This window comes from Oncorhynchus kisutch, linkage group LG24 (assembly GCF_002021735.2).
Source record: "Oncorhynchus kisutch isolate 150728-3 linkage group LG24, Okis_V2, whole genome shotgun sequence".
Classification (NCBI taxonomy): Eukaryota; Metazoa; Chordata; class Actinopteri; order Salmoniformes; family Salmonidae; genus Oncorhynchus; species Oncorhynchus kisutch.
The window spans coordinates 21,934,836-21,959,568 of record NC_034197.2 but is presented as its reverse complement, the minus strand read 5'-3'; the positions used below and the strand labels follow the sequence as shown (position 1 = coordinate 21,959,568).

Here is a 24,733-nt window from a genome sequence, read left to right as displayed (position 1 = left end):
TCCATGACTACCAATGACCTCGGTATGCAAAGACTTCGCCTTACAGTCTTTGTGGGTGAGGGAGACACTGAACTACAACTACGCAGAACCTCAGGGCCTGTCTCGCTCCGTAATGTAGGGTCTCTTACAACAGTCACCTGATATGAAACTGTAATGAAAACTAATCTGTGTAATTGTCCAAGCTTTGTACATATTTTTGATAATCACATGAATTGTTGAATCAGACAGACACTTCAGATTGATCATTGACTTCAGAGCCAGCTTCCAATCAAACACAAAAACCCTGGCCATGGATTTGATTGAGCTTCTTCTGAGAGCTTTAAAAGACTTCAGCGACTCCAGTGAAGGAGGCAGGGAAATGAGCCAGGATCTTTAGATTGCTCATCTCTCACTGTTAAGATCACTGTAGCTTCTTGGGGGCTCAATGGGGGTTTGCGGTCCGATGTCTTGCAAAGCCACTTATTCTAAAACCCCTTAAAAAGGGAATTTCATCCATGTGGGACTGAATATAGTGTGAGAATTCTTAGACCAGGGGCTAGCTAGATGATTAAACCTATTTAAGAGCTCACATTGTGCTTGGTGGTCATGTGTGGCTCAGTTGGTCAAGCATGGCGCTTGCAACGTTAGGGTCATGGGTTTGAATTCCGCTGGGGCCATCCATACACCTTGTTCTGTGACAACAATATAAACAATGTACAATAAAACCATTGTAGAAAGCTTCAGAACCCTTCACCTTGTTGGCACGGCGACTGCTCCATCACCAGGCAGAGCATGTCCTCTGGGAGGGAGTCAGGGAGACAAACGAGCAATGGACTAGCCCCATAGCAAAGGGGAGACCCCAAGCCTCCACTGACCTGTCAATCAAGAAGAGGGATGGTGCAGCATAGACCAAGGACTTCAGGAGACTCAGCTTCAGTAACAGCTTCATGGAGACAGGTTACAACTAATAGTTATAATTTGAAATAAGGTACAATTCTCTTTTGCATTAGGATTGTATTGAGATTGAATAATGAAGGGGTCCTTTCTGAGAGAAGTTGGTGGGCTGAAACCCCCCCAAACATACCACTGCAAAACTGGGGGAGGTGATGTTAAAAGGCCAAATTGTTTCTTGAAAGACGCAGTCTAGCTTTTCCTGTTAAACAATATTCCAAGTATAAATACAGTACACAGACTTAAGGGTGAAAACAAAATAGTGAGCACTAAATGAGCAATACAGAACAAGAGGAAAGCCCCCCCCACACACTTTTGTGCCATGTCATGAGGATTCCTGGACCACCTACACCGCCCTCCAGAATTATTGGGACAGTGAAGCATTTTTCCTCCTTTGGCTCTATATTTGATATTTGTGCTTCTGTAACTTTCTCACTCATCATAATTCATGATTGATTCAGGATTATCTGTAATCATGGTAGCAACAACATTAATGTAGAAGTGTTTAGATACATTCTTTTCTTATTTACAATTTCTATTGGGCACAAAATAATCTGAAACCCAATCAAAACAAAGAAAAAACGTATCCGACAGATGAATCACAAGCTCATTGCATGCTAGGAATATGAGACCAAGTACTGCCCTTTTTTACTACTTTACACAAGTCAATTTGTCCCAATCTTTTTGCTCCCCTAAAATTGGGGGACTACTGTATGTACAAAAAGTGCTCTCTATTATAAACGCTTCACCCGATATGGATGAAAACACCGTCAAATTAAAGCAGACAGTCTGCACTTTAACCTCATAGTCATTGGTTGATTTCAAATCCAAACTTTTTGGAGTATAGAGCCAAAAGAAGAAAAAAATGATTCACTGTCACAATAATTACTGAAGGCACTGTATAAAGATGTGCCTTTAAATGAGGTGCTAGCAGTGGGTCCTTAATTCATGTGCAGAGAGAGTTACAGATTGTGCCTTTCATTTGGGTGAATAAACAGTAAGGATGCACCGGATGATATGGAAATCACGACATTTGGTTCAGTAACAGGCACAGAGGGTCCATAGTATTGAGTACTGCAGTTGTGGTGCTTTATTATAAGCAATGTCATCAATTCACTCTCTTTCCTCCTCCTGCACAGGTTAAAGCTCATGTCCTCCACCTTTCACAAGCGTTGGGTGTAACTAAGGCCCCTGGTCTGATCACAGTAGATAGAAACTCAATGTTCAAGGAACACATTCCAAAACCTAGAGCTCTCAGAAGAAATCGGTTAAAAAGGACACTGGTAAAAAAAGTCAGTAAATAAAACGGTGACCGAAACCAGACAGAGGGCCATGATTGTAAAAGGCTAGAGACTTGAGTGGCAGCTCCCCCGACTGCCTTCCCTGTGTGGTGGGTGTGGCCCAGGTAGAGGGCAAGAGTAGCCAGTGTGTCCAAACTAAGTGTCAGTGCAATGAATTCAACCCCAAAATACTTTTATACACAAAATAAAGACATTTTAAAGGCAGTTTTGTACAGCATTTCACTTCATATCAACCCAAATAATTATTATATTGTCCAACTTGGTTATGTACATATCTAGTGTTATATTGGTATGTAGCTATATATGTACATAGGTGTCTATACACAAACATAATATAACACTACTCGCATGTGTGTACATCTGACATATACCGGTCCTATCTTATAAACATTTTTATAAAATAAAACATCTGTGTCATCGTATTGTGTTCTAAATATACAGAAGTCGATAAAACAGCTGTTGGCATATTTTCTTTCATTGTTTAAACCGTGTGCATCTTGGGATGTTGGACCTTCTAAGTCTAAACTATGTTGCTCTACTAAACTAAGTGCAGTGGGGGCCGATCCTGACCCGAAATGGGCTTCACTTCACGCAAATCTGCAGCCAGACCCTAAGCCCTTATACCCATACAGATGGTCAGTCCAACAAGCCTGTTCACTTTACACTGGCCTAGTTTTCTTCATATCAGGGTGGTGGAATATTAGCAGGCTGTTGTCATCCAGGACCAGGATAGGGCATTCCGTCCTTAAAGAGACATAGGAGAAATTATCTAGTGATTGTGGATCATATCTTCTGACACTATCGCAACATATTAAAGACGACTACTTTCAGTGGGAAGAAACAGGAAGAACATGTGTATGTGCCACCCTTTCCAGGGGTCAGTTATGAGTCCAATAGTATGCAGTCTTCAGTCTCATTGGGCGGCAGCATGAGCTGCTGCTCGTAGTAAAGGCTCTTGGCATAGTTGATTTCTTGAGAGATTTTTACAGCAAGATTCTCACTCTTCACATGAACCTATTAGGACATGAGGGAAAATGAACATAATTTAACATTGTGGAACCTATGAAAACCATTACCAATATAAAAATGTTTCTACTTGACAAGTAAAAAAATAACGTTTTTCAATTTTAAAATGTGCAACATTTTGAATAAATAATAATAATGCAATTACTAAGAAGTTAATTCATTAACACTACAGAATAGTTCTTATACGGTTGTGGAAGTGTTACCATAGGTTTCTGGTGGGAAGGGCCTGGCATGGCTACGCCACTGCTGGTGCTCTCTGCCTTCTTGGTGAGCTGCACATACACCTTCCCATGGTCCTTTGAGACCAGGCAGTGGTACAGGTCATCATACTTGACCTCCAGGAAAATGGCCTCGCGGTCCACAAATTCACCAGGCTTGAGGAAGTAGACCACTTTGGAAGATATGAGCACGCAGTAGGTGTCTATGGGCTCCACAGCAATGAAACTAAGTGAGGCGGGAGAGAGAGAGAGAAAAACATTTAGAAATCATGACTTGTTTGGCAAAAATGTGTGAGCTGGAAAGATCGGAGTTGACTCCCTGCTGAAAATAAAAGCTGGAGGCACTTATTTTCAAGTAACCACTATGCATGTAATTTCCTAAAACTCACACGTGAGCTTTGCACAACACATGCTAACGTTAACAAACATGGTGTGACCTAGGCAGCCCAGAGGCTGAGCTGAGTAATTGTCTGGTTAACATCTCTAGGGTCAGAGGTCAATGGCTAGAGACAGGGTTCTGCTGCCTCTCTGGATTTATTAGCCTGTGAGAAGAGAAACGCTCTCAGGGCCAGCAGAAAGACTGGATAAAGGCTAGTTACCCGTCTTTCTTACTCTGGAGATACTACATCTTTATTAATAAACTTAATGCGATATTAAATCGGATCAATCAGAGATGTGAGTTTCTCCAAACCTTTTAAATAAGTCAACATATTCAGCAGGCTTTTGTTCCAGATCATCACCAACTCATCATGGTGTAAATGAAAGACGAGTTGAATCAGGAGTGTTAGAGCAGGGCTGGAGCAAGTCTGCACACACTGTGGCCACTGTTCTTACACTGTTGTCCAACCAAAACAAGGGTGACTGGCCAGACAGTGGCTTAACTCTGGAAGCTTAGAAGAGGAGTGTGACTCACAACTCAGAGTGGATGCTGTCAGTGAGGTGGAAGAGCTGCTCCTGTCCGTCAGCCTGGGTGGAGGAGAAGCGGGGCAACAGGCCCTGGGGTCCCTTACAGCATCGTGGCTTCCTCACCCGCAGCACACTCAACCTGCAACACAGGATGGAAAACAAAGAGCAGCGTCAGCAGTCAGTATCGCTTGCCAAATACACAGCATCAATATAAACAGCTTAGCCAGCAGCTTTATGAAATACACAGCATCAATATAAACAGCTTAACCAGCAGCTTTATGAAATACACAGCATCAATATAAACAGCTTAGCCAGCAGCTTTATGAAATACACAGCATCAATATAAACAGCTTAGCCAGCAGCTTCATGAAATACACAGCATCAATATAAACAGCTTAGCCAGCAGCTTCATGAAATACACAGCATCAATATAAACAGCTTAGCCAGCAGCTTTATGAAATACACAGCATCAATATAAACAACTTAGCCAGCAGCTTCATGAAATACACAGCATCAATATAAACAGCTTAGCCAGCAGCTTCATGAAATACACAGCATCAATATAAACAGCTTAGCCAGCAGCTTCATGAAATACACAGCATCAATATAAACAGCTTAGCCAGCAGCTTTATGAAATACACAGCATCAATATGCCAGCAGCTTTACATATGAGCCAAAACGGTGTCAACATGGCAGGTCAACACAGTGTGTAAGGTGGTTTATAGAACCCTGGTTGAGACTGATACAGATTGGAAAGGACCTGTGAGGCTGTTGAGAGGTGAAGAGGTCACACAGTGCCCTGGTGCCAGTCTGCCTATGCCAGGTCTGAGTTAAGGTTTCACTTCCCCTTCAGACAACCTCTCCACCTCCCCTCTCATTCCGGCTGCCAGTCAGCCCGGCCCCGGCTGGAATTCCGACATCTGGCTTGAATCTGCCGGGGCTGCGGTCTTTTGATTAGGGCCCGATGGGCTCTGGTGGATTCACAAAGGCGGCACTGTGCTGCTCTGCTCTACCCGGCTGGGCTGCGGGGGTTTGCTTTTCTTGGGGAGAGACAGGTTCCAGGCTGTCTGCAGCTGGAGCCCCTGCTGTGGTGGATTGGGAGCTTGTGGGAAGTCTGTGCGCCGGGAGCCAGGGGGCTGTATATGTTGGGGGCTCCTCGGGCTGGCTGGCCGGCTAGGTAAGTAAGTAAGTAGGTGGGTGTGTGGACACAGAGATGAAGAGAGGCGCTGGCCGTTGTCAGACACAGGTGAGAAATGGGGGGGGGGGGGGGCACAGCTCCACATCAGTGTGAATAGCGTAGGACAAGCCAGGTCCACTAGAATGGCAGCGTAGCTGTGACATGCGAGAAGCGTTCCAGCCTTGTGGGCAGTTCTGGAGAACGGCTCCGGCCGTTCTCCTCCAGGAGACAGCACCGCCCTGCTCCGGCCGTTCTCCTCCAGGAGACAGCACCGCCCTGCTCCGGCCGTTCTCCTCCAGGAGACAGCACCGCCCTGCTCCGGCCGTTCTCCTCCAGGAGACAGCACCGCCCTGCTCCGGCCGTTCTCCTCCAGGAGACAGCACCGCCCTGCTCCGGCCGTTCTCCTCCAGGAGACAGCACCGCCCTGCTCCGGCCGTTCTCCTCCAGGAGACAGCACCGCCCTGCTCCGGCCGTTCTCCTCCAGGAGACAGCACCGCCCTGCTCCGGCCGTTCTCCTCCAGGAGACAGCACCGCCCTGCTCCGGCCGTTCTCCTCCAGGAGACAGCACCGCCCTGCTCTGGCCGTTCTCCTCCAGGAGACAGCACCGCCCTGCTCTGGCCGTTCTCCTCCAGGAGACAGCACCGCCCTGCTCTGGCCGTTCTCCTCCAGGAGACAGCACCGCCCTGCTCTGGCCGTTCTCCTCCAGGAGACAGCACCGCCCTGCTCTGGCCGTTCTCCTCCAGGAGACAGCACCGCCCTGCTCTGGCCGTTCTCCTCCAGGAGACAGCACCGCCCTGCTCTGGCCGTTCTCCTCCAGGAGACAGCACCGCCCTGCTCTGGCCGTTCTCCTCCAGGAGACAGCACCGCCCTGCTCTGGCCGTTCTCCTCCAGGAGACAGCACCGCCCTGCTCTGGCCGTTCTCCTCCAGGAGACAGCACCGCCCTGCTCTGGCCGTTCTCCTCCAGGAGACAGCACCGCCCTGCTCCGGCCGTTCTCCTCCAGGAGACAGCACCGCCCTGCTCCGGCCGTTCTCCTCCAGGAGACAGCACCGCCCTGCTCCGGCCGTTCTCCTCCAGGAGACAGCACCGCCCTGCTCCGGCCGTTCTCCTCCAGGAGACAGCACCGCCCTGCTCCGGCCGTTCTCCTCCAGGAGACAGCACCGCCCTGCTCCGGCCGTTCTCCTCCAGGAGACAGCACCGCCCTGCTCCGGCCGTTCTCCTCCAGGAGACAGCACCGCCCTGCTCCGGCCGTTCTCCTCCAGGAGACAGCACCGCCCAATCTCCTACATTGCCCCTGGCCCTAGGCACTTCATGCAGATCAGAGCAGATTGGATGGGTAGTTACTGCATAAGCAATATGCTAGTAACTCCACTATGCCATCTGGAAGGCTGAATTTGCAAATCCAAATTGATATATGAGGAGGTCACTTAGGACCTTCCCTATTGGACAAGCTCAGTTGGTAGTTCCTCCATTTGAAATGGAGCTTATAAAATGTGACCCGACAGCTGTGAGTGAACACCTAACAGCATTTGGCTCAAGTGTTCATGGCATGCACTGCAGAGAGGTATACCTTGTTGGAAGATAGATTATATGAAATGTCTCAACTGTACAGAAGTGAATATCTTGGAATGCGGGTGGAATAACCCCCATCCTCCTAGAGATGTGGAATGGCGGTTATGCTAAAACACATTCCGTACCAGTGTGTAGATGGCTTGTGGCGAGACACATCATTAGCATGTCTGTCTGGCATTTCTTACGCAGGGTTGACAAAATAAAAACATTCCTCTCCTCTCACTTTCCAGCCCTGTGGTTTCACTGTGAAGTCGCTGCTGTTGTCATGCTCATTTTCTATGTTGGGCCAGAAAGAGTGGGTGGACTTGCTTTGTGCATAGTGTAGATTTCTCCTTGGTTCATGCATTTAAACCAACAGATTGAATACGCGTCTAAATCTGATGACAATCCATGACAAATATATCAACAACACTGCTACCTAGGTCAATTACGCACTGTAATGTGCTGTATATCTTTCCCATAAGCAGGTTTTGAAAACATGGGTCTAATGTTCGGTTTCTCCTCAGTGTAGTGCACTGTAGTGAAAGAATGCCTAGGACTGAGTTGACAGTGTGCTGAGGGGATGTGAGGAGTGCGTCCCTCCCGCTTTGTTTGGGAATTGTAATTGAGCTGGCTCTAGAGGGTTGCCAGGACCGAGGGAAGGAGAGTGTGTGTGTGTGAGAGTGAGAGAGACGGGTGGGTGAGATTGTGTGTGTGTGTGGCGGGAGGGTTGTGTGAAAGACAGGAGGGAGAGTTCACGAGCAGGGCAGGAGAGCAAGGGGAGTGCGAACCATCACACAACGTCTGCTTCTCATTGACTTGTTTATTTCCTAGTGTGTGCTTTTCTGGAGATGTGATCTGAGCCAGTCATACAGAGGGTAAAGAGAAAGGGCTTCATATGCACAGTGAAGAAGGTCATGTGATGAGCAACTCAATCCACAGTAGGGAGGAACTGTATATAACCCCACCATTGTTCCCTTAAATCATTTTACAGCTTTTCTTCTGTATGCGATGGTATCACATCAATATCACTGCTTGATTAATAGGCATGACAGTGTTGGGGAGCATGTGTGTTAGTATGTGAGTGTGTTGGTATGTGAGAGTGTAAGTGTGTATGCGAGTGAAAGCATTAGTGTGTGTGTTTAGTCTACCTGTGTGAGTGTGTTATTAAGTGGGTGTGATAGCGTGGTCAGTGTCTGCTGTGAACCATGATTCCGGCATTCTCTGGGTTGAACTCTGGCTGAACTTGTAGACACACTGTGGCAGGCACGCTTCGGATGCCCCTCCCCCCTCCTCTCCCTTCTCCTCCACTCCCCTCCCTCATACAGCAGAAACAGTTCATCTGCAGGTCCCTTATTGTTCCCTGTACACGCACACACCTCTAAATCAACCCCTTAAATGCAAACACGCGCTTTCTTGATGTCCATAATATTCTCCTCGGTTATGCAATCTGGTTTCCGCTCACGTTATTGATGTGTCACCGCAACCTTAAAAGGTCCTAAATTATGTCACCATTGCCCTTGATTCTATGCAATATTGTGCTGCTATTTTTATTGACTTGGCCAAAGCTTTTGATACGCTAGACCATTCCATTCTTGTGGGTCGGCTAAAGAGTATTAGTGTCTGAGGGGTCTTTGGCCTGGTTTGCTAACTACCTCTCTCAAGGAATGCAGTGTATAAAGTCAGAACATGTGCTGTCTCAGCCACTGCCTGTCACCAAGGGAGTACCCCAAGGCTCGATCCTAGGCCCCACGCTCTTCTCAATTTACATCAACATAGCTCAAGCAGTAGAAAGCTCTCTCATCCATTTATATGTAGATACAGTTTTATACTCAGCTGGCACCTCACCGGATTTTGTGTTAAATGCTCTACAAAAAAGCTTTCTTAGTGTCCAACAAGCTTATTCTGCCCTTACCTTGTTCTGAACACCTCCAAAACAAAGGCCATGTGGTTTGGTAAGAAGAATGCCCCTATCCCCACTGGTGTGATTACTACCTCCGAGAGAGCTTGAGGTAGTCACCTCATACAAGTACTTGGGAGCTTGGCTAGACGGTACACTGTCCTTCTCTCAGCACATATCAAAGCTGCAGACTAAGGTTAAATCTAGACTTGGTTTCCTCTATCGTAATCACTCCTCTTTCACCCCAGCTGCCAAACTAACCCTGATTCAGATGACCATTCTACCCATGCTAGATTACGACAACATAATTTACAGATCGACAGGTAAGGGTGCTCTCGAGCGGCTAGATGTTCTTTACCTTTCGGTCATCAGATTTGCCACCAATGCTCCTTATAGGACACATCACTGCACTCTATACCTGCACTCTATACTCTACACCTCTGTAAATGGGTCTTCTCTGTATACACGTCGCAAGACACACTGGTTGATGCTTATTTATAAAACCCTCTTAAGCCTCACTATCTGAGATACCTAATGCAGCCATCATCCTCCACATACAACACCCATTCTGCCAGTCACATTCTGTTAAAGGTCCCGAAAGCACACACATCACTGGGTCGCTCCTCTTTTCAGTTCGCTGCAGCTAGCGACTGGAACGAGCTGCAACAAACACTCAAACTGGACAGTTTTATCTCAATCTCTTCATTCAAATGCTCAATCATGGACACACTTACTGACAGTTGTGGCTGCTTAACATTATGTATTGTTGTCTCTACCTTATTGACCTTTGTGCTGGTGTCTGTGCCCAATAATGTTTCTATCATGTTTTTTGCTGCTACCATGTGGTGTTGCTATCATGGTGTTGTCACCCTGCTGTGTTTTCATGTGTTGCTGCCATGCTATTGATATTGTCTTAGGTCTCTCTTTATTTAGTGTTGTCTCGTTGCGATGTGTGTTTTGTCCTACATTTGTATTTCATTTTTTATCCCAGTCCCCGCAGGAGGCCTTCATTGTAAATAAGAACTTGTTCTTAACTGACTTGCCTAGTTAAAAAATAAAAATCACACACACACACACAATTCTCCCAAACAGACAACATTTCCAAATGCCATTGTGCGCTTGGTCTGCCTAACGTATACACACACTGTATAAATGGCTTGAACTCCCAGACAGCCTGTGTAATACAACCTGCCTGTGGCTTTAAAACCAGTGAGAGCTGGAGAGGACAGAGACAGGCTCCAAAAAACAGTGCTGAGCCCAGTCAGTAGGTGTCACATCTTGTGTCTGTGTGAGTTAAAGAGAGTGGCTGTGAGGACCGTTACCTGCCATGCTGCGCTGCTATAGACTCTAATTGAGGGAGAGGCTTGACCCAGCAACAAGCCAGGCGACCCCATTAAAAATGGCAGGTGGCATTTACAAGCACATCTGGTGGGTTTAGTTGGCGTGCACAAATAGGAGTATGTGAGTGTCACACAACATTCTGAAGAAATACATGAGAACCTGCACCATATTAAAGTAGCTGTCCAGTGTTTTCAGATTTCTATGAAATATGACCTATAATTAATTACATTGAGTGAAATAGTTAGGCATTTTACATTTTATTAAAGGCCCAGTGCAGTCAAACTAGAATGTATTGTGTTTTTTATATATTTCCACACTATGAGGTTGGAACAATACTGTGAAATTGTGAAAATGATAATGCCCTTTTAGTGTAAGAGCTGTTTGAAAAGACCACTGGATATTTGCCCGTTAGGTGGGATGGAGATTTCCATTAGTAAAGAAATAAACGTTTTATTTAACCCTCATTTAACTAGGCAAGAACAAATTCTTATTTACAATGACGGCCTACACCAGCCATACCTGGACGATGCTGGGCCAATAGTGTGCTGCCCTATGGGACTCCTAATCACGGCCGGATGTGATACAGCCTGGATTCGAACCAGGGACTGTAGTGACGTTTCTTGCACTGAGATGCAGTGCCTTAGACCACTGCGCCACTCGGAAGTTAATAGACCAATAAGAAAGAGAGTTCCAAATCTCTCTACCAATAACAGCTAGTTTTCCTCTCCCCACTCTCAGACCACACCCACACTGTCCTAACAAAATTATTGCTTGATAAATGTATGTAGTTTATGTGTCAGGGCTAGGGTCAGTCTGTTATATCTGGAGTCTCTCCCTGCCTCTCTCTGCCTCTCTCTGCATTGGACCTATAAGTATGCTAAGAAAAAGCAGCTTTTCTGTGTTGGAATGGTGTGGGCATACCCCAACAACAGAATGGTGTGGGCATACCCCAACAACAGAATGGTGTGGGCGCATACCGGTCATTAAAAATATGAATGCGAGTAGACCCCTGACTGGCCAGCTCCTCCTCCTCAGGAGGATGACATCATCCTCTTAGGAAATAGCAAGCATTTTTTAAGCGATTGGTTCCCATTGAGAGTGGCAGGGATCTAATGGTTTTTCTTTGAAAGTTGCCATTTAGGAGTAATTCTCATGGTAAAATTGGTGTTATGACATGTCTCTCCGGGTTTAGGCACTTACCTGTGGTTACTGAGGCTGGCCATGTCTCGGACCGTCTGTGCTGTCTCAGAGGCAAAGTCCAGTGCACCGGCCACTGGCTTGGTCACCGTACCAACCAGACCTTTCCCCAGGCCAGAGAAGAAGCCGCTGACTCCTCCCTCAGTCTTCACCCCCTCCACTGTGGAAGTGATGACGCTGGTCAACCCTCCGATGATACCTGTGAGACACCAGATAAGAACCAGGTGTGACTCCTCACGAACAGCTAAATGGATTCTGATGTATTACAGATTAAAAAGGCCTGATAGAACCCAGCGGATCTATCTAATGTTTGAGTAATAAAATGCAAGTGCCATATTGAAAGTGAAAGAGACTACAGTCAATGGTATTACTACAGTATTATTAGTAGCACTACAGTATTACTGTAATAGTACATACCATGAGCCAATCCATGAATCCCAGCCACCAGATGCTCTCCGCTGGTGGCGCCATGGTAACGGATGTACTCTCTTTCGTTCTGATGTCGATTGTCCATGGTCTTGCCCAACCCGTCCGACAAAGTCCCTGCAAACTAAGACAGAGAGAGTCTCTTTGGTCAGTCTTTTTCACACCATATCAGCAAATCCCTTCATTTCAAGCATGCTTTATACACAGTATTTGGAAATAGTCTTGAATAATGCAGAATCACGTCTATTTATCACTTCTTAGAAAAGGTTTACCTCAAGGCTCAGTTTTGGCCACCCTTCTATATACATAAATTATTTTAAAAGGTATTAAAAAGATTCAGTTCGACCACATAGTGCTCCCACACGCTATGTAGGGGACATTAGACCAGTGCAGCCCTCACACTAGGCCTTGCAGTGGAATGATGGATGGGCTGTTATTTTTCCCAGTCAAATACCTTTCAATTCACACAAGCATGATGTCTTTCTCTCTTTCAAACTTATAAAGGATACTAACACAAGTCGAAGCCATCCAACAAAACCACCTAACTCATACTGTAAATGTTGTCAATTTCTTTCTAGTGATGGGGGAAGAAATCGATATAGTATCACAATATTATATAGATAATGACTCCAAGTATTGAGCATTTTTTGTTGTTAGTTAACGTTAGCTAGCGGTAGTTGGCTGTTCGTGTGTCAAAACTCTGGTATCTCTTTCTATAGCATGTTCTCCATCTTCTTGAGGCAAAACTTTTTCATTTATTCTCTTGTCCTTCTGCCACAGATAGAGAGCAATATATTTGAAAAAAATCTAAATCACAATAAAATTGCAGTATTGAATCGCAGTTAATATAGAATCACAATACATATCGGCACCTAAGTATCATGATAATATCATATTGTGAGGTCCCTGGCAATTCTAAGCCCAATTTCATTCCTTTTACCGTTTACCAGTGATTCCTGAGATGAGCTGCTGTTGAGTGACCATATTAAAAGACAAATGCGTGTCACATATCCAGAGCTCACAACCTCACTGAGTGAAAAAGTTCTACAGTAGCCCAATGCTGGTTGGCTGGTTCTCATCCCCCACAACTGAACTAGAGAGACAGGGGGGACTGATAGAGCAGAAAACAGATTTTACACAGCGCCTGCCTTATCCATCTGGCCAATATAATCAGCAAGTAATTTGTCTGCTGGAGTGGAGTGCCTTCACACCCCCATCTTTCCCCAGCGCTGACCTCTCTCCCCCTCCTCCTATCCCCTCTCCTCCCTTCCACCCAGCAGGTGCCTGCTGGAAGTGGGTTTGTGTTACGGGGGAAGCTCCCCAGAGGAGGCTGGGTTCTGTGTAAACACACCCGGGCCCTCTGCCGCTCTGCAGCCAGCGCCAACACTGAACTTGGGATGACCTTGCCAAGCAAAGTCCCCGGAGAGTTCATTGGAAGGCCAGCATGAACTCTCTCCTTCTCGATTTAAAAAAATGTTTATTCCCCCTCTTTGTGAAACTAAACCAATGTACGTACCAGACCTGTATCCCCAAGGGGGTGAGGAGTGAGGGGGAGATAAAGATGCTTTCAAGTTTACACCCCCTCCTCCCCTTCTATGCTGAAGGACACACACAATGTGTAACTGAGGCCCGTCTGGTGTGTTAACGTTGGGTGATCAAGGAAGGGATCTCTGAGATTACATGGAGTGTCAGTCATTAAAGGGGTGAAGGTGCATCAGATGAAACTAAACCCAGCAAGGAACAAGGAAACTATTCAGTGTGGTTTTACATGTGGTGTGTAGGTGACCAGCTGCAACATAACACGTGCACAAACATAAGCACGTGCACGCCAATATTTAGTTCCATTTCCTATCAATACTTTCGAAGTCTCTCAATTAAACCTGCAATAATGTCCTCAATGTAGGCTAGCTATGTATATGGAAGGTGTCAAATAGGTCTATGCAGCAAGAGTTTTTAGTAGAAGGTCTGCTACCCGGGCCAGGGAATGAGTTGAGCAGACCAACCCATAAAAAGGAGAAAAATAACATCCATAAAGAAAGCATAACAACCATCAAGTGGAAATGCAGAAGCAGTTAGGCCAAAGGTTCACGGCTGTAGAGGCCTACATAAACTAAACTCAGCTAAACTCAACAAAAAGAAACATCCCTTTTTCAGGACCCTGTCTTCAAAGATAATTAGTAAAAATCCAAATAACTTCAGATCTTCATTGTAAAGGGTTTAAATACTGTTTCCCATGCTTGTTCAATGAACCATAAACAATTAATGAACATTCACCAGTGGAAAGGTCGTTAAGACAGCTTACAGAAGGTAGGCAATTAAGGTCCCAGTTATGAAAACTTAGGACACCAAAGAGGCCTTTCTACTGACTGAAAAACACCAAAAGAAAGATGCCCAGGGTCCCTGCTCATCTGCGTGAATGTGCCTGAGGCATGCTGAAAGGAGGAATGAGGACTACAGATGTGGTCAAGGCAATAAATTGCAGTGTCCGTACTGTGAGACACCCAAGACAGCGCTACAGGGAGACAGGTCGGACAGCTGATCGTCGTGTAACAACACCTGCACTGGATCGGGTACATTCGAATCACACCTGCGGGACAGGTACAGGATGGCAACAACAACTGCTCGAGTTACACCAGGAATGCACAATCCCTACATCAATGCTCAGACTGTCCGCAATAGGCTGAGAGAGGCTGGACTGAGGGGGGCTTGTAGGCCTGTTGTAAGGCAGGTCATCACCAGACATCACCGGAAACAACGTCGCCTTTGGGCACAAACCCACCTTCACTGGACCAGACAGGAATGGCTCTTCACTGACAAGTCTCTGTTTTGTCTCACCAGGGGTGATGGTCGGACTCGCATTTATCGTTGAAGGAATGAGCGTTACACTGAGGCCTGTACTCTGGAGCGGGATCGTTTTGGAGGTGGAGTGTCCGTCATGGTCTGGGGTGGTGTGTCACAGCATCATCGGACTGAGATTGTTGTCATTGCAGGCAATCTCAATGCTGTGCGTTACAGGGAAGACATCCTCCTCCCTCATGTGGTACCCTTCTTGCAGGCTCATCCCGACATGACCCCCCAGCACGACAATGCCACCAGCCATACTGCTCGTTCTGTGCGTGATTTCCTGCGAGACAGGAATGTCAGTGTTACTGCTATGGCCAGCGAAGAGCCCGGATCTCAATCCCATCTGGGACCTGTTGGATCAGAGCATGAGGGCTCGGGCCATTCCCCCCAGAAATGTCCAGGAACTTGCAGGTGCCTTGGTGGAAGAGTGGGGTAACATCTCACAGCAAGAACTGTCAAATCTGGTGCAGTCCACGAGGAGGAGATGTACTGCAGTACTTAATGCAGCTGGTGGCCACACCAGTTACTGACTGTTACTTTTGATTTTGACCCCCCCCTTTGTTCAGGTACAAATTATTCCATTTCTGTGAGTCACATGTCTGTGGAACTTGTTCAGTTTCTGTCTCAGTTGTTGAATCTTGTTATGTTCATACAAATATTTACACAGGTTAAGTTTGCTGAAAATAAATCCAAGTGACAGTGAGAGGACGTTTCATGTGAGAAATGATGAACAATTAGATGACTGGGTTTAACATGGTTAAGTGACAAAACTAGTGTTTTGCTTCTTTTTGACACCATACTTCTTGAGCTGATTTAAATGAGTTAATAAAAAGCTCATTCATTTCATCAAGACACTTAAATACCATTGGGAGATTAACTTTTTTCTGTGGCATTGAATTTTTATAAGGCACACATCTTGGCAAGCCATTTTTATTTGAAGTTGGACACCCCTGTGTGTGTGTGTGTGTGTGTGTGTGTGTGTGTGTGTGTGTGTGTGTGTGTGTGTGTATGTGGGCATGCCCGTGTGCATAGGGGCTCCTTCTATTTTATTATTGTTCAGCAAAAAAAGGAATAGTTCACAAGTTGATTGGAAGAAAGAAAAACATGAAAGTAAACTAATGATGACATTTTGTTTTTCTTCAGCGAGGGAGGAGTATGTCAAGTCAGTGGAGAAGAAGTCATCCTTCATTTTCAGGAGAGCAAACGTTACAGGACACTGCCTTGACAGAGTGTTTAGAATCGCAGATACAAAGATTTCAACCAATCAACAGGAGCAGAGCTGCCTTAAACTAGGATTATGATTAGCCTCAATAGGAAAAGTTGGTGTGCCAGGATCTCACAACCTCAATGTGTGTGTTCCAGAGCGTAGGCAGACACAGGGATTCCATTTGCAATAAGCAACAGCAAGTTACAGATGCAAAGCAGAGCTGAAATCTGGGGCAGGACGTGAGTGGTGTGTGTGGGCCTGGGGCCATGGGCTGGTCAAGAGCTAGGACAAGGGCTGTGTGACTGGGCCTACTGGCTGTCTGATATTCATGACATCAATGCCGCAGCACAAATACGAGTAAATTGCCGTGCAGGGAGAGGGGACAAAGAGAGACAGAGAGAGGGGGAGGGAGGGAATGAGAGAGCGCTAGAGCACAGAAAGAGAGAGGGGGGAGACAGAAAGAGAGTGAGCTGACTGACATTAAGCTGGCTGACACAGTTTGGCAGGGGGAGTGTGTGGGGCTGCCTGTATCTTCCAGAGGCCTGCTGAGAGCTGGCTGAGGATAGGGGAGCGAGGAGGACTTGGGGCTAAATGGCTGGGTTCTGGACTAACAACGGTCCAAAACCAGAATGGGTCCTTTAGCGTGGAACAGTGCCCCCCAGGACACATCTCATTGTAATGAAGAGGAACTGATTACTGTTCAGGGACAGAATGGCCAAAGGGTTGGGGCATTACACTGGTCCTTGGAAGGTTACTGATCAAGAAAATAGAACATATACAGACCTGCTGTAAAAGTGTCATATCCTCTATGTATTCACTAAGAGTATCCATTAAATATAACAATATTTTAGATGTTTGCTAAGAGCTGGTCAGCCCTAGGGTCAGGTAGTCATACAACTGTAATGCTCTCTTTCTGTGCTGTTCCATCTCCTTTCCTGGAAGCCACATAACATTTAGTGACAGAACTCATACACGCACTGATCCATCAAAGTAAGCAGAGGCCAATTTTCATGGAAAGTGATAGAAAAGCCTCAGAGCACAGAACAACCTGTGTGTGTGTGTCACATCAAGGAGGAGACCTTCGCCTCGCCTCTTTTCCACATTGCCTCATTTCAGCTTAGTAGTCTTGAAACTGGGACATCTACTGCAATTTCATAATGCAAAGTTAAACACAATCAACATCAACACAGAGCACAAGTAAACAGGAAGGTAAACCCCAACAACGATACCTTGGCGGCGGAGTTGGACACTCCGTGTGTGACGTTGCGGATGAGCCCGCCCACATTTCCGTACTTGATAAGCTCAGAGACGCCCTCGGTGACATCATTGAGCAGTCCCATGGGGTTCCCCAGGAAGTCCACCGAGCCGAGTATCTGAGCCGCCTGGCTAATCAGCTCCTGAAGAGGAACACATCAATGGGATTGGCTGTGAAGTGCAACAGCAACAAAACCTGATTGGCTGTGAGATGCAGCAGCACCTGATTGGTTACTTCACTGTGGCCAAGGCTTGATTGGAAGTTTGAAGTGAAGCATTGACCCCTTTGCCAGATGCTAGAAAAAGTTTGATCTAAAACAATCAGTGTGGATAATACTTGCAAAGAGCCTCCTCCTCCACAGTCCTGCCAGGATTGTTTTGGGGGGATAATTCTTTTTTAATGTTGTCTCACGAAAGCAGTCTCTGTTTAACAGAGAGCTCTACATTTGAGCTACATTTGAGTCATTAAGTAGTAGAACAGATGGTAAACATGGGATTGTTTTTGATATTACAACAGAGGGCACAAGGCAGATCATATTCCAGAAGTATTTTACCCTTTAGCATTCCCACATCATATGGAAGAAGGTGCCCAGAGTGTCATTAGAGCAAAGAGTACAAGTACGTGATGGTTTGGCTTTGATTTGATATCATTTCCAGGGAGTAAAATAAGTTCTGTGAATTTCTGGAAGATAAAACTATACTGTGACATATTGTTTGCCAATTGAGAACATTGTTGAATGATTGTAGATCTTTATTCCACAATCTGTCAATTTAAAAGAGGCTTGGACGAGGCCTTTACTAGAAGGGAATACATTTCAGAGACGAGACCTCTTTTTCTAAGCAATACCTTGTGAAAGGTATAAAGGTTGATCTTTGTTTCCCAAGGTATCACCAAACGTGATTGTAAGTAGAAAAATAACAAGGTGCCAGGCAAGTTGTGCTTTTGTTGGATGTCTTGGAATGCGCAGAGACCCTCATCCCAAGAATGTCTGAAAGTGTGTGCACTCCGTTGTCATGCCACAGGGGAAAGTAGATAGGGCCTCCCACCCGGAGACCAAGATTATGGAAAACAAACAGAAATGGTGTGTGAAATGATAGGGCCAAATCTTAATTTAGATTGTTTCAGAAGAACATTGGAATAAATTAGGTCTTGTAATCTGTGCGGGTGAAAACATTTTATTCTATGGGACGCCATGAAGAGCAAGCTTCTGGATTTAACCAAGTAGCAAGAGAACGCAGAGCAAGGACCAAGTCTACCATTGGAAGACTGGGAGGCTTAGTCCACCTGAGGTTTTTTGTCTCTGTAATATGGAGGTGGTGCTATAGGGAGCATTGACCTGAAACTATTCTTTTGAGGAAGGATGTTGATTTGAACAACTGAAATGAATAGGGAGATGTAGTCCGTCGACATACATCTGTTTCTACATCTTTAAAGACTTCAAATTATTCAATACAATCTTTTGCAACGAGGGATACATTTGACCACCCAGATATATCAAATTGTGGACCACTGGGATATTTAAAGGAATAGATGACCCTGGTCTATAGTTTAGTGGTAATAATGCAGACCTTCAATTGAACTTGTATCATGCAATTTAGCTAAAAAAAAACCTGAAGATATCTAAAAAGGTGGGGAAGAGACTGAGGAACTTTCTGGAAGAATAATAATGTAATCAGCATATCAGTGATGTTTGGAGCCATAGATTATGATAGGATCATGGCAGACTGATTGGCGTGCTGTCTGGGCTATGGGTTCAACATATTAGACAAATAACAACAAAGAAATCCCTGGAGAGAACAGACGCACGGACGCGAGCAGATGTTCCCAGTTAGAGCCATTGCAGATTGGTTGGCATAAGGGTTTGAATCATTGACATAAAATAATGGTGTAACACTTAATGAAAATAACATTCTAGGCGATCAAAATACTTTTCTGCATCAAGTGAGAGAACTGCATTATGAGACTCACTATCTGATGCTTCGATGATATAGGAGGCAATGAATATGATCAGCCACGAGGCGTACTTGTATAAAAACCTGTTTGGTTGTTATGAACTAGAGGTCATAAAGGGTGCTAGGCGAGATGCCAACACTTTGGCGTAAAGTTTAATATCTGCATTGAGCAGAAAAAGGTGGTGATAACTAGAACATTTAAGAAGGGTCTTTGTCCTTTAAAAGCAGTGAAATAATGGCCACATTATCATTTTTCATGAAAGAACCGTTTGTTGGTGACAGCAGAGTGAATCATATCTAATGAGTGGCAGAATGTGATGTAAAATTTAGGTGGTATGCAAATCCAGCCCCGGATGCATTCGGAAAGTATCCAGACCCCTTGCCTTTTCCACATCATGTTACATTACAGCCTTATTGTAAAATGTATTATACTGTCCCCCCCCCCCAATCAATCTATACACAATTCCCCATAATGACAGGTTTTTAGATGTGTGCAAATGTATAAAAAATAAAAACAGAAATATTACTTTACTTAAATATTCAGACCCTTTACTCAGTACTTTGTTGAAGCACCTTTGGCAGCGATTACAGCCTCGAGTCTTCTTGGGTATGACGCTACAAGCTTGGCACACCTGTATTTGGGGAGTTTCTCCCATTCTTCTCTGTAGATCATCTCAAGCTCTGTCAGGTTGGATGGGGAGCGTTGCTGCACAGCTATTTTCAGGTCTCTCCAGAGATGTTTGATCAGGTTCAAGTCCGGGCTCTGGCTGGGTCACTCAAGGACATTCAGAGACTTGTCCCGAAGCGACTCCTGTGTTGTCTTGGCTGTGTGCTTAGGGTCAATGTCCTGTTGGAAGGTGAACCTTTGCCCCAGTCTGAGGTACTGAATGCTCTGGAACAAGTTTTCATCAAGGATCTCTCTGTACTTTGCTACATTCATCTTTCCCTCAACCCTGACTAGTCTCAGTCCCTGCCGCTGTAAAACATCCCCCACAGTGTGAAACTGACACATTGTTCTTTACCCCAAGGACGGTGCCAGGTTTCCTCCAGACGTGACGCTTGGCATTCAGGCCAAAGAGTTCAATCTTGGTTTAATCAGGTGCCTTTTGGCGAACTTTTGGAAAACTCCAAGTGGGATGTCACGTGCCTTTTAATGAGGAGTGGCTTCTGTCTGGCCACTCTACCATAAAGGCCTGATTAGTGGTGCTGCAGAAATTGTTGTATATCTGGAAGGTTCTCCCATCTCCACAGAGCAACTCTGGAGCTCTGTCAGAGACCATCTGATTCTTAGTTACCTTCCTGACCAAGGCCCTTCTCCCCCGATTGCTTAGTTTGGCCGGGCTTCTAGCTCTAGGAAGAGTCTGGGTGGTTCCAAACTACTTGCATTTAAGAATGATGGAGGCCACTGTGTTCTTGAGGGCTTTCAATGCTACAGACATTTTTTGGTACCTTTCCCCAGATCTGTGCCTTGACACAATCCGGTCTTGGAGCTTTATGGACAATTCCTTCAACCTCATGGCTTGGTTTTTGCTCTGACATGCACTGTCAACTGTAGGAACTTATCTAGACAGGTGTGTGCCTTTCCAAATCATGTCCAATCAATTGAATTTACCACAGTTACCAATCAAGTTGTAGAAACATCAAGGACGATCAATGGATAAAGGATGCACCTGAGCTCAATTTTAAGTCTCATAGCAAAGGTTCTGAATACTTTTGTAAATGAGGCATCTGTTATTTTTTGTAATAAATTAGCTAAAATGTAATAAAATAGCTAAAACCTGTTTTTGCTTTGTCATTATGGGGTATTGTGTGTACATTGATGAGGAAAAACCTGTATTTAATACATTTTAGAACAAGGCTGTAAAACTTGACAAAATGCGGAAAAGGGAATACTTTCCGAATGCGCTGTACATTTATTCATATTATTTGTTGCTCTGACAGTGTTATGGGCATCTAATGAGTGACAGGCATCCAAGGAAAGGCGTGGGAGGTGTTAAGGTTTTAGAAAGTGATTGTAGGTCACACCTGAGTAGTACAAATTGGAATAAAATGTCTGAAATGTATTATTCATTCATTCATTTCAGTTGGATCTGTAGTAGTGTTCCCATTAGGTAATTTAATTTGTTAGCAAACTGCTCGTTGGCCTTTGGTTTCAAAGTGAGTAAATGAGTAGGTCATGCACCATTTACATAATCATTTTGTCTTGTTCTATGTAGAACATCTGCTTGATGTCGGAGTAACTGGTTGAGGTCTGCCGGGTTAATACGCATCACCAAAATTGAAAGTTACAACAGATTGCCACCTTTAGCTGCTTATTAATATAAATGAATGCTACAGCCATATGCATCATTTTGGAATATGCCATTACATGTCACTTCCAGTGAAAGTCTGTCTGTTCATTTTCTGCTCACCTCTCTGAAGTGCTTGAGGATGTCGTTGATGATGATCTCCTGCGTCTCGTAAGGGTGGACCCGGGTGAAGGGGTACATGTTGATCACTGCATCCTCGAACCGTATCAGCGGGATACCCAGGGTTCCCTTGAGGGCCTGCAGAGAGCACAGAGCACTTTTAGAACAAGCACAAGAAAATTGTCTGGGTGGATCAACAACATTCTAGGTAAGTGGAGAATCATGTACATTTGTTTGTCTTATAATGCCGACCAATTAAGTCAAAGAGAAAACCAACAGGCAAAGGCAGACATATGAATGCAGAAAGCACGCTATGCTTCCCTGTAAGAATATCCTGGTACAGCTCTGTATCATTTCTTTGTACTGAATTTAGTAACCTTTACCTTGAGGTCAGGCGGGAGCTTGTGAGAGGTGAACACACTCAGCTTGACCTGAGGGAGGCTGATCTTCAGATTCTCAAAGTAGTAGCGCTTGGGAGCTCCCTGGTCATCACTGGCCTTCTCATATAGACTCTCATCCAACCTCTCCAGTTCTGGAACCACAAGACAGACAATGAACACTGACCATCCCAAATACAAGATATACACACAGCAGACAGACAACACCACCTGTTCTGTATAATGGTACTAACTAACAAATTGTCTGATTATAAATCATATAACAGTGTTGATCATCATGGTCAACAGGCCTTATACATGTATAATACAATGATGTCTAGAGTAATTTATACACGGTCCGCTTATAAATGAGTATATATAGAATGCCTCTCGTACAGTCCAAAAACCTGTCATGATGTCCGTTCAGGAACCAGGGGTCTACCCACCTGCCTCTGTGTGGCCGTAACCAAAGAAGCTGAGCAGCTTCAGCAGGAGTTTCTCCTCGATGATGACAGTGAAGCGCCTCGCTGTCACCATGAGATGCTGCGCAGAAAACACTGTGTCATGACCTCAGTATTACAACATCTCCTCAGCCTTAACAGTCATTCAGTTTATAAAAACTCATGAACTTGCCTCCTTTGTAGACTGTTGGCTAACGCTTACTGTATGGCAAACAAACTAACTAGTTTGAATTGGCTAGCAAGTGTAAGTGATTGTTCACATGGGTTGTATTCATTTGGGCACACATTAGAAAAACATACAAATCAAGCATTTCTTATTGGACAAGACATGGTAGTCGCTCCCTGTTTCAATTTGTTTCCGTCAATTTCCTGCCTAATGAATAAGACCCTGATGGAGTCAGGCCATGCCTGAGTTGCTGTGAAGTGAACTTGGCAGTCAGGCCTTACCTTGAAGAGGTCGGTGAGAACGAGGTTGCTGGGGACCTTAACAGAGTTGATCTGCAGGGCAGCGCCAGTGTCCACGATGCTGCTCTCACTACTGGAGCCTGGGGAAACACACAGCATCACCGGCTGAGTGGTGCCCAGGAGCTGATTATCCACCTGGTGGAGGAGAGGGAGAAAGAGAGAGGGAGAAAGAGAGCAAAAGACGCAATCAATACATAACTACAATTCAAACTCCTCAGTTGATAGTTAAAAGGTGCACTAAAGGGGTTAAGAAGGTGAATGGTTTAGGAAGGGTTACCTGGATGTTCTGGATGCTCAGCTCCAGCACCTCGTTGGCAGCGGTGCGAGTGAAGTGGATGTCTATACCCGACAATGTAGTGAACACCAGCTCCTCTGGCAGCTTGTTAACCAGGGAGAGACCCACGCCTTCCTCCAAGTTCACCAACACCTGACCATCAGACAAGACGGACAGGCCGGAGAGACAGACAGAATTGTGGTCATGGTAGGTTAGCCTTATGTGACAATCCCTCAAGGATTTAACAAAATTTCTCACTTGTTATGCAAAGGCTTACAAATTTCACCAATCACTGCACTATTCCTGTATAAAATAATAAAATAATCGCAATATTACCACATAAAATGGTTCAACAAAGCAACAAGTCAACAAACCTTTTCCCTCATCAGTACATTTGACAAATTTGTCAAAATGATTACAAATTGCAATGCGAAATGTCATTATTGCTACAGCAAAATCAAGCATTTTGTACGGCAATGATCCCAAAAAACTCAGCGAAGTCCTTGAGGGACTTAAAGGTATGCTATGGGTAGGAAGAGGAAATGTATTTTCATACACTTTTAATGGTTAGTAAGTGTACCTCCAGTTCCTGTTCTGGCTTCTTCTTCTGAATGTTGTCTTTGTTCTGGTCCTCCTCTGTGCTCGGGGACGTCCGGTTCATTCGCCGCTGGTTGAAGTCACTGATCTACAGTAGCAACAGCATTACATAAAGCCAGTTACCGGCAGACATGGAACCAACATGAAAGTATTGAAACGATACAGTCAACTGATTTGTTTAGCACTTTTTTAGTTACTAAGTGATTCCATATGTGTTACTTCATAGTTTTGATGTCTTCACTATTATTCTATGTAGACAATAGTAAAAATAAAGAAAAACCCTTAAATGAATAGGTGTCCCCAAACCTCTGTCTGGTACTATATATCCAAATACACCCAAAGCTAACCTGCAGCACTCGTGTGGGTCCATCCGGCAGGACTTGGACAGACAGCACCCCAGAGCCAGGCCTCATCTTCTGGTTGATGAACTGCTGCTCTGGGCCCAGCTCCAGCAGGCCTGCAGCCGGCCCCAGCACCACCTCTGCCCCGTCAAACAGCCCCTCCACACCACCGTTCGCCTGAGGGGGATCAGAGGTCAACACAGAGGGGCACATTAAATAGAAATGGAGCTATATTCGGATTGGAAACTATGTTTGGTGAGACTTTGTTTTAGATGTCTACATACAGTATTGGCCTAATATACTAGCTCAGTGTTTCTAAGCTTCGTAGGTCACATTGTCAAAAGTGTCTATGTGCTCTAATCATAAGAACCTTATTCAATAGCATTATGAAGTACCTATTAAACATTTCAACACATTCAGCTGGAAATGAAGTGTTACTCAATCTCTGAAAAATACTATTAAGTGTTTAACAATGCAAGATTAGATACCAAAACCAATTATAATCAAATAAGAATTTGATATGGACAGCTAAAATACTTCTAAAATAAAGTGTAACAGCAAACGTATGTTTGATCAGCAG

At 45.0% G+C, this 24,733-nt stretch overlaps 1 protein-coding gene across 2 annotated transcripts in view; it reads right to left on the bottom strand.

Moving 5' to 3' along the window:
- Positions 1 to 1,995: 1,995 nt before the first annotated feature.
- Positions 1,996 to 24,733, bottom strand: part of vps13d (vacuolar protein sorting 13 homolog D) — a 62,051-nt gene continuing 39,313 nt past the window's right edge. For both annotated transcript variants that reach the window (XM_031803644.1, XM_031803645.1), the window contains 13 exons: positions 24,160 to 24,330; positions 23,796 to 23,900; positions 23,219 to 23,368; positions 22,924 to 23,076; positions 22,462 to 22,558; positions 22,022 to 22,170; positions 21,642 to 21,776; positions 17,253 to 17,420; positions 11,964 to 12,096; positions 11,550 to 11,745; positions 4,389 to 4,520; positions 3,461 to 3,701; positions 1,996 to 3,245 (listed from right to left, as the gene is read on the bottom strand). In XM_031803644.1, the coding sequence (XP_031659504.1) occupies positions 3,114 to 3,245; positions 3,461 to 3,701; positions 4,389 to 4,520; positions 11,550 to 11,745; positions 11,964 to 12,096; positions 17,253 to 17,420; positions 21,642 to 21,776; positions 22,022 to 22,170; positions 22,462 to 22,558; positions 22,924 to 23,076; positions 23,219 to 23,368; positions 23,796 to 23,900; positions 24,160 to 24,330 (1,962 nt within the window). In that variant the 3' untranslated portion in view covers positions 1,996 to 3,113. The remainder of the gene's footprint in view (positions 3,246 to 3,460; positions 3,702 to 4,388; positions 4,521 to 11,549; positions 11,746 to 11,963; positions 12,097 to 17,252; positions 17,421 to 21,641; positions 21,777 to 22,021; positions 22,171 to 22,461; positions 22,559 to 22,923; positions 23,077 to 23,218; positions 23,369 to 23,795; positions 23,901 to 24,159; positions 24,331 to 24,733) is intronic.